Here is a 10,385-nt window from a genome sequence, read left to right as displayed (position 1 = left end):
TAAGGCATTTGGTTCCGTCTTATATTTCCAATTCATATAGCTAATAGAAATGATTAATTACCTGTAGGCTGACTGGTACACAATTCATTTATTAACCATCATGAAATCTTCAATTCCTAAATTCGGCTAAAGCCAAAAAAATGATGGAACTTAATGAAGTTGTTTGGTTTAATCAAAGAAGGGTCCCATATATAAGTTAACTCAAAAATTTAAAATCATGACTCAGTTAATTTTTTTAGAATGTCCAGCTTTTTCGTTCATGTATTTCTTTAAAAAAACGTGTGTCGGTTTGTGTGTGTATTAATATTTACAACAATACAATAATATAAAGAATAGAAACTTCTTCGTGCATTTTATAAGACCACGTGTAGTAGGGGTGATGCAACAAGCCACTTATTGTCACCTCATCAATATGTGTTTAGCCAAACAATTACACACGGAAGAAGAGGGGCGCCAAAGAAATGAGCCTTGTTTGTCGTTATTGCATTCTCAGGCAAAGGGGCTCAAGATGGTGGGGCCAATCTATGTTATAACCAATCAAATTCACCCTTTCATAATTATAAAGAAATAATAAAATAATAATTATGGTTTCAGTTATATCATTACGAGTTTTAAGTGAAAGGTTAGTGTCCCTTGCGTACATGGGTGGTCGTTTTTATTTTTTCGGTTAAACCCCACCTGGTATAGTTATAAAAACAAAATTTTCATTTCACACTATTATATCAATATATTCGAAGATAGTTATCATCATAATTTACAAAGAAAACAAAAACAAGGAATTTCAAAAGTGATAATGATGAGAAGTAGAGTTGACTGAAATCCAAATGAAGATTTTTGCTTGGAACAGACTCAATTCAGAATTAGACAACTTTTCCTTCTTCTCAGAATTTGTTCTTTTAACCAATCATCAAACCCACTTTAAGTAAATCACCATAATCATGTTACACATTCATTTCCATATAATCAAACCAACCTAAATCATGAGAACATATATAGCTATAATTGGCATTAAAAAAAATAAAATATATAGCTATATATATAAATGGGGTTAACTTTTAAACAAATATTAAGGGTATTATAGGTCCTTATTCTATTTACCTTTTTACCTTAAATACCCTAAAACTTCATCAATCATGTATTGATTGCCATCACATTTTTATCCTGAACTACCTTAACTAGCGGCTCCACCCATTTCAAGTTTCATGTACCCTAAATCAGTGGCGAAGCTTAGACGAAGATAGGGGGGGCTAAAATTTTCGATCTAAAACGGCTAAGTTTATACTATGTATAAAAAATTTAGGGCGAAAACGAGTAAATTTACACTAATGCGCAAAAAAACAGGGGGGCCACCCTGGGCCCTAAGTATGCTTCGCTTCTGCCCTAAATCATTTACTCTCTCTCTCTCTCTCTCTCTCTCTTTCTCTCTCTGAGTCAGTGTTTGTCCCCTCCCCCTTCACCATCTTTCACTCACTGGCGACGATGTACCCACGAATGGTATAGTACCCCTCAACAGGCACCCACCTTACACCTCAGCCACCCTTACATATATTTTCTACTTTCATCATCTTTACACCCCCCCCCCCACAATCTCGTTGATATGATAACAGTGCAAGAGAATGACCTCCCCGGTTAAGGTCCGCCTCTCGATTGATGTGATATGTTTTCTCTCTTCATTGGGTAAAAATGCAAGCTACAACCAAAAGACACCCATTAGATAGTCCATGGACTTGAAGCTCGTGAACATGGCTGGCTCAAGCCTCAAGCCTTTTGGGGAGCCTAAATGGATAATAAAGTTGGTGCCATATATTTTTGTAAAAGAAAAAGAAAAGTGTTCAATCATATGATTTTTATATCATCTATATGTATGCATAGTTTCATATGACAAATATGACCACCAACAATTTCAAAACCTAAAATAATCTTATGTTTTTAAGAAATTGAGTGTCCTAAGGAAGTGAGGGTCTATTACCCTTGCTTTATTTCACACGCCCATATATTCTTTAGACTGTTGACACTCCAATCAAGACAACTGGTGAAGAAGTGGAGAAAATTAAGGGTCTCACTAGAGACACCCCATATACACCTCGTATAGGGTTATATAAGGGGTTATACGGAGGCCTATACGCTTCGTATAAGATTATATGGGGCCTATATGCCCGGTATAACCCTATGCGAGACATATTAATGGTTTCATAGCAAAAATGGGCGGTGTCTCTAGAAATCCCCAAAATTAACCTTTGGCTTGGGCTTATGAAAATTGGATCAACTTTTGTTGGACCTATCTTCTTGAGTTGGGTCTATAAAGGATCACCTCATCAAAATAAAAATAATTTAAAAATATTGTAAATGTTTAAAAAAAACTACTTTGACCAAGTCAATTCAACCTTTATCACTTTCTCAATAAGTTCTATTACCTAGATGACCAGTTTTATTATTTTCATCTACATGCCCTAAACACTATCTTGTAATTAATAAACAAACTATAACTAGTGGATTGATTAATCTAAATCAAGGAAAATCATAATCTGGAGCAAATAAAAGTTTAAGCAGGAAGCTAAGATTCATAAGTAGTTTATAGTTCAAAATTAAATAACTTAGTTTATAGTTCAAAATTAAATAACTTACAAGTAGAGAAAATAATTGTATTAGAGTCTTAAAAGCCCAATTGTTTCCCAGGCTTCCCAAGAGTAACATGTTTTAATAAATTATTTTATTAGCCCAATTGATGAGTGCTTACCTAAACTTCCCAAGATATAAGAAGTAAGTAGTCTTAACACTATATCAAATCCCAATCAAGAATTCCAACAATTTAGAGGCAATTATTGATGCTAGAACTTATAAGATAAAGTATTTATTTGTTTCTTTCTTTTTATGGTTTAACGTGATTGTTTGAGACGTTTTGACTTATTTGTATAAGAACTAAGTAGTCTTAACACTATATCAAATCCCAATCAAGAATTCCAACAATTTAGAGGCAATTATTGATGCTAGAACTTATAAGATAAAGTATTTATTTGTTTCTTTCTTTTTATGGTTTAACGTGATTGTTTGAGACGTTTTGACTTATTTGTTTCTCGTCTTTAGTGATGAAAAAAATACTGTATCCGTCACTAACACCCTTGATAAATCCGTTATTTATTGGTGTTTCCAAGAAAATATCCAGCATATCTTGTTCTCCATTTTTGTGAAAACCAATAAAAAAAACATCCATATCATCCATATCATAACATTAATTTTCATTACACAAGACCACATATTTATTTTCACAAATACAAGCCTGAAGTTGAATGTAACAAAGTACTTTTAACCTTTATAAAAACATAATTCATAATCCAAACAAAACTACTAATTAGTTATTAACTTTTCACAACTAAACTAAACTTATGAAATCAAACCTTCAAAAACAGATTGTAGTATTTCTTGTGCCACTGCACCGGTAACACCTTGAACCGCACTTCCCGCCATTGAAGTCGCGAAACTCGTCTGTCTTGGATATTGTGCATACCCGGGAACACCTATAGCCGGTGTTACCTGCGAGTAATACGGTTGGGCGACTGGCGCTGGTGGTCGCAGTGATTGCGGCATAAAATGGTAAGTTTCATAGCTAGGAAGACTAGTAGACTTTGATAGTACTTGAGGACTTTGCACGGGTTCCGAGTAATATATCTTTATCGATGGTTGTGCTGGCAGTGGAGTAGTGGCTAGCGATGGTTGAGTTTTATAATGAGGAAGACTAGTGGATTTTGATATTGTTTTGGAACGTGTCCTAGACGTGACACACTCCATATGAGCATCAAAGTCACATAAACGGCACCGGTATAGCCATTGGTTCGAGCCAGGTCGCGCACATATATCGCAACTAAACCCTTGGTAATTCTCGTACGGTGGTCTAAAACAAAGACCGAGTTTATGACCATGGGCCCCATGGTCTATTAACAACGGCATCGAAGCACAAACCACATGTAAGTCAAGTTGACAATCGGGACAGTGGTACGAAAACCCTGTCCCGTTAGTGTCACACGCGTTACAATTAAAAACGCCTTCCGGGTAGGCAGGAGAAGATAAAAGAACAAGATCATGTGATTTATCACTTTTGTGTTTTAAGATACAAGGAAGATTGGAACATGTTTTGTGAAGGTAGAAGTTACATGAAACACAAGTATAAAAAAGCGTGTTGGATACACTCATGTCACATGCTAAACATGTGGCTTGAGTGTTTGAGTTTTGAAGGTTTAAAGGATATTCATGACAAAAATGGTTTATGGGTGTATTATCCTCAAGTCTTCCCATTGTTGTTGAAGGTTTATTGTGATTTGTGAACTAAGAACAGGTAATTTAGAGAAAGTAAATGTGTGTATATATAGAAAAATGAGGATTCTTTTATTGACGTTGATTCCTAATTAATAAGATTCGTACCTTTTATTACTTTTTTAATAATTAATCAGAAAATCACATTTTAATATTTTAATAATTTTATGTATGACTCTTAAATACTCGATAGTAATCCATGCTATCAATATGACCAACGACACAGTTAACTTTCGTTTTCATTATTAAGGGCGATCCCTATTTAATGAAAAATTTAGCACGTCTGCTCATAATGAATAATTAATTGATTTTTATCTCGATCAATATTAGTTTGAGTTTTCTTGTCAGTGAAATTAAAAGTTAAGAGAGTCACGGGTCACATTACAACTACCAAATATTGGCCAATGTGTTATTGCTTGGACTATACATATCAAAATTTACCTATTGATTCAATAGTTAAAATGATGTAACGTATATGCTATTTTACCTTTTATCGTCAACGCATTCACATAGCCGATAGATAAGTTTATATTATCAACTAAAGCGAGACTGCAACGTTTACCGGTTGTCGTATTTTCATTGCTCTACTTATTGAAGGATATTCGAAAATGGAGATTAAAATGGAAATACTTTCATCAATCGTCAACTTGTATTTGTTCTTTAAATGGCGTCGTTATGTATAAATAATGAGAAAACAAACACAAACAAACAAAAATATGACTATATTAAGATAGGCCAATGCGGAATATAAATCTTTCATAAAACATCACATATCAATCATAAACATGTCTTAAAACATTCCTCTTGTCTTTCAAAATCAAAACATAACTGGTAAAACATAACATGTCTTCAGATGCCAGACTCTTATTCTTCTACCATGTGCCCCCACTCAAGCCAATTGTCTCATTCTATTCACCTGCGTGCATACTAAAAGTCAGCTACGCTGAGTGAGTTCTAGTTAATCATACATCATACAATGTCTTTACTTACCTTCAATTACGCATCCAAAGGTACATAAGAATTACTTTACTCATTTACTTTCATTACATAATTCCATACATACGTTCATACTTTATTATTTTCATACTATATAATTACTGTTTATTCTATCTCAGATATTATTAGGGTCTGATCCCTCTTTCTTTTGTCTATCTCAGATATTATAAGGGTCTGATCCCTTTCTTGTCTATCTCAGATATTATTAGGGTCTGATCCTTTTTTCCTTTGTCTATCTCAGATATTATTACGGTCTGATCCCTTTCTTGTCTATCTCAAATATTATTAGGGTCTGATCCCTTTTTACTTCTCTATCTCAGATATTATTAGGGTCTGATCCCTTTTTACTTCTCTATATCAAATATTATTAGGGTCTGATCCCTTTCTTCTCTATCTCAGATATTATTAGGGTCTGATCCATTACTTCTTCATCTTCGTACATACCGTTTATACATACCCGTACCATACATATTCTTTCTTTAGTCATTTATACATATTCGATATTCGTATGTTGTACATATATATATATACATACTAGTAGAAACCCGCGCAATGCAGCGGGAGCGACAGTTTATAACGTTGTACCCGTCTTTTTGTTAGTTCATCAATTCTATCGTGATGTATTTGTATAGTACATTTTGTTTTCTTTTCATAGCATTAATGTTTTCAGAATTGATGAGATATAGAAGCGAACGTCTTACTTGTCGGTCCATCAGTCGAATTGGATTACGTTATAAATAAAATAGAAATATACACATTGTAATTATAAGATTCAAACGCATAAATTAATTTTAAGATAAGTATACATTTTTGTTAGTCTAGACAGATACATGTGCAAATATATATACACAACAAGCTTCCATTGTTTAACTAACTTAAACATAAAATTCAAATAAATAGCTATAAAAAATATAATATAAAATAAAAAGATACTATTAGATCATATGGCCCAGTCCATTTTTATACAGCCGGTATTTATACAAATCACAAGATAAACTGTTCACCACGATTAGAAGTTTTTGAGACTAACCAACCGAAATGTGAGAAAAAAAACTAACGAAATCATACTATCGACCCGGACCAGATTAATACATTTTAAAAACAACCAGTTCAGCCCAAACCTGTTTTGTTCTGAGCCTAATTGATATTTTTTTTAAAAAGATAACCCATTTTGACCCAAACCAAATTTGATACATTTTTCAACGACCCGTATTGATTCAAAGTGATTTTGCTTAAAACCCGTATAACCGTTAACCAGAACCCGTTTTGCCCGAACAAAATTTCTACATATTTTAAAAATAACTAATTTTTACATGAGCCAAAAATAGTTACATTTTTAAAACGATATGTTTTGACCCAAATCAAATAAACATATTTTTAAAACTATCCGTTTCAACCCGAACTTAATTTGCTTAAAAAATCCGTAATAACCCGAACTCATTTTCACTCGAACAAGACTGATACATTTTTTTAAAACGACCCGTTTTAATCACACTAATGCACTAATGTGAAAGACAAACTATTAATGGAATATAGATGCATCCCAGTGTATATGAAGTATAAACTCAATCATGTAAACAATAAATAATCACCTAATCACATGTTAGCAATATATATAACACACCTGCATCTCTTTCAAAAATAAATTCTTGTAACTCAGATTGGGATCCAAAGGTTCCTCATCTATCTTGAATGCACGCTCTGCACTTTTACGTTACGTTTTGTATCCTGAAACAAAACATAAGTGTCTAATGATGGCCCGTCTATTACTTTAGTAAATATTATCTAATTATATGATAATAATTCTCATTCCAAAGCTTATTTACAACATTAATCTTACCTTCTCCATATTTGGAACAAGATCTTGTAGCTTCTTCACTTATTCAGGTTTGTATTGCCTGGAAAAATATTCAAAAAGTCAACTGGTCAACTAAAATGTAAATTAATATTTGCAAGTCGGCCGGGGCCATTTTCACTCTAACTAAAATTACTCGTTTTGACACAAATCCATTTTGACCCGCAATAAAAATTACTTGCTTTGACACAAACCAATTTTTGACAAAAATTTAAAAATTACTCATTTTAAAATGAAGTAAAAACATCGTAAAATACAAGTGTGCTAGCAACGTAAAATCTGCTATGGTATTGTTACTGTCAAAGTAGAATTATTTGTGAAACTCATAATGGTTTATGTTGGGATGTGTTTTCTTAAATTACTAAATCCATAGTGAACATGACTTAAAGCTACAAACGGGTTTGAAAATACATGGCTTAAATTCTGTTTGAAAGGACATTTTTATAATTTCCGGTAGCAAGCGAATTCTTTCAGACTACAGGTTGCAATTAAGGGAAAAAATTTAATGTTATAAAGTTGTTTGCAAATTGGTCAAGACCTGAATCCGGTTAGTTGGTCTATGGGTTGAAATTTGAAGTAAGTTCGAGTGTGATATGTGGGATTTAATTAAAACGACATTTTAGTAACGAATGAACGAACTCAAAAAACCTTTTGAGCGTTTTAGTTCATTAAAAGAACTGTAACAATTTTTTTTGTCCATTCACTTAAACGAACGAACATGAACACATGTCTCATATGTCAGTTCATCAACACTCATATGTGTTTCATCAAACAAAAATAAGAAAACCATATTCATTAGATTCTTTGTGTTTGATCGTTTATCTGACTAATGTTAAACGAATGAGCACGAAATTGTCCAATTTGTGTTCGTTTACAAGCCTAATATAAATTGACTTGCAAAAAGTATTCCACGCGCATTAACCAGGATTTTCATTTATTCTTCTCCGATTATTAAAAGTAACTAATAAGAAATGAGAGAATCATTACCTTTGATTTGATTTCTTCTATTAGGCATCCAAAAATATTTGTAACAGAATTTTGCAATCTTGTAGATACTGATATAATTGACGTTTTGATACATCTTTAACAAAATTTGGGAGAAAACCGGAGATATATAAGAACAAATGCCTGCATATAAAAAACAATTATACATTATGAAATTTCAAAATTATTAGGGGTGTTCATTATTCGAACTGCACTCGAAAAAGTCAAAATTCACCCACTCACATCTTGAACAGTAACATGCTCGTTTGCGGTTGCTACAAACTTTATCGGCTTTCCAGGTACCACACCAAGCAGCCAGCTTTGATTGATGTTCGCTCATGGTATCTATACAAACCTGAAGCAACAAGTTGCTTTGTTAAAGATGCATCTTATTTAGTTTTATAATTTTGTAGTTGTGTTCACTCAAGAGACAAAAATAATTATAAAACAATGGCAGTTGACTCAATGTACAGTTGCATTATACCTTCTCTGTATGAGTCCCAATCAAAAGCTTTTATCAACAGTCAACATAAACACTGCCTTTTTCTTCCAATTTCTTAGATTCAAACATAATTTTGAACTGTCAATCCCATTGAAACATGAAATGCGTTTTTAACTTGCGTCAAATTTCTGTTTCAAAAGTAAATAATTTTCATTTACCTTGACTATGAAATCATTTGGGCTTGAGCCATTTTTGGAGAAAGGGAAGAAGACGTTGCGTCTGTAAAACAAAAGGAACGAACAAAACATGATTAGATTACGATGGTGGATCTAGAATTATAGATGGTGGATATCAAATCAAATCAAAATTTAGATATCAAGCAGAAAATCATATCAAACCTGGAATTTTTGAAACCTTACCTTAAACATCAGGTGGTATAGGCGGGATATGTGGGTTTCTAGGGGCTTGTGCATTGTAAACTAGTATGTTAGGCATTAAGAGTTTTTGATTAAATTACCTTATTATCCTTCCTATATATATTATAAGATAGTATATATATATATATATATATATCTATAATATATATAAATGAAGACATAAAAATCCTACGTGTCGCGATGTGGTCGCTCTCCCTTTTTTTAGAGTCACCAGATTTGCTTAATTTTTAAATAGAGATTTCTCATGCATTTGACCCTAATTCATGGGTATGAGTCTTACCAAACATGAGATATTCCTTAAACGGGTTATAACATCTCATTAAATTAAAAAGTATTCTCATCAAATTATTTATGTAAAAATCCTATAAAATAGAATATAATAAAAAATAATGTCTTATTTATTTTAAAAAAGATATATATATTATTTAAATTAAAAAAAACAATTTGATATTAAAAAAAAATAAACGGGTCTTGGGTCTCATATATCAAAACCATACGTAGGATAAAAACTAGTATATATATAAGGGATGGATCTTGCGAGAAGTGATATTACAGCGAGAAGTGCGAGAAGTGAAGGTATAACTCTATTAATCCTTAATTTTACTCCATTTCATATAATGTTACATATATATATATATATGTAGGTTGATTGTATTTATTTCTTAATTATGCATTAAAACCTACCTACAATCATATAAATGTACCGAGCCATATTCAAACCTATGTACCTACACACATACAAACATACATACACATATGCAAACACACGTACACATATACAAACATATGTACACATAGACAAACATACGTACCTACACACATACATATGCACCTACACAACGCACCTACACATAAGAAAGGGAGTGAAATTAGGGATTAATGGAGTTACACATTCACTTCTCGCACTTCTCGCTGTAAAAAAAAACTTCTGAAATTATCCACTACCTATATATGTATATCATGCACATTCATCTTTCATATACATACCTCCCTTGTCAATACGTTCAATATCCGAAGATCGTTCACGTACCAACAAGCTTTCATTTACAATCGTAACATAATGACTATCACAAAAATCATACAAGGCATACACTTACCATTTAAGGTAAGTGTATTAACTATCACATCGAGTATGCACACAGCCCCGAAAACATAACAAGGAAATGGGGCTAGAAACTCACCTGGATCTTATTGTGCTTGCTGTTTATTGTAATTCCTTTCTTTAATTGAGCACGGGTAACTGTTATTTATACATATGAGTTAATCATCTGCACACTTAATTAAGTGGGTTATTTAGTTAACTTATGCATCTTCTAAGTTGGGCTTGCTGTTAGACTTAGGATAATGGGCTAGCGTGTTAATT

At 32.6% G+C, this 10,385-nt stretch overlaps 1 protein-coding gene across 1 annotated transcript; it reads right to left on the bottom strand.

The window, feature by feature from the left end:
* Window positions 1-3,241: 3,241 nt before the first annotated feature.
* On the bottom strand, window positions 3,242-4,335 carry LOC143560125 (protein VACUOLELESS GAMETOPHYTES-like). Its single transcript, XM_077048501.1, has one exon. The coding sequence runs from the start codon at window positions 4,288-4,290 to the stop codon at window positions 3,382-3,384; it is 909 nt and encodes a 302-aa protein (XP_076904616.1). The 5' UTR covers window positions 4,291-4,335; the 3' UTR covers window positions 3,242-3,381.
* Window positions 4,336-10,385: the final 6,050 nt, after the last annotated feature.

Source organism: Bidens hawaiensis, unplaced genomic scaffold (assembly GCF_021521415.1).
Source record: "Bidens hawaiensis isolate Kalapana, Puna unplaced genomic scaffold, B.hawaiensis_p1.1 tig00020226_1, whole genome shotgun sequence".
Classification (NCBI taxonomy): Eukaryota; Viridiplantae; Streptophyta; class Magnoliopsida; order Asterales; family Asteraceae; genus Bidens; species Bidens hawaiensis.
The sequence above is the reverse complement of the archived record's forward strand: the minus strand, read 5'-3'. Positions and strand labels throughout refer to the sequence as shown.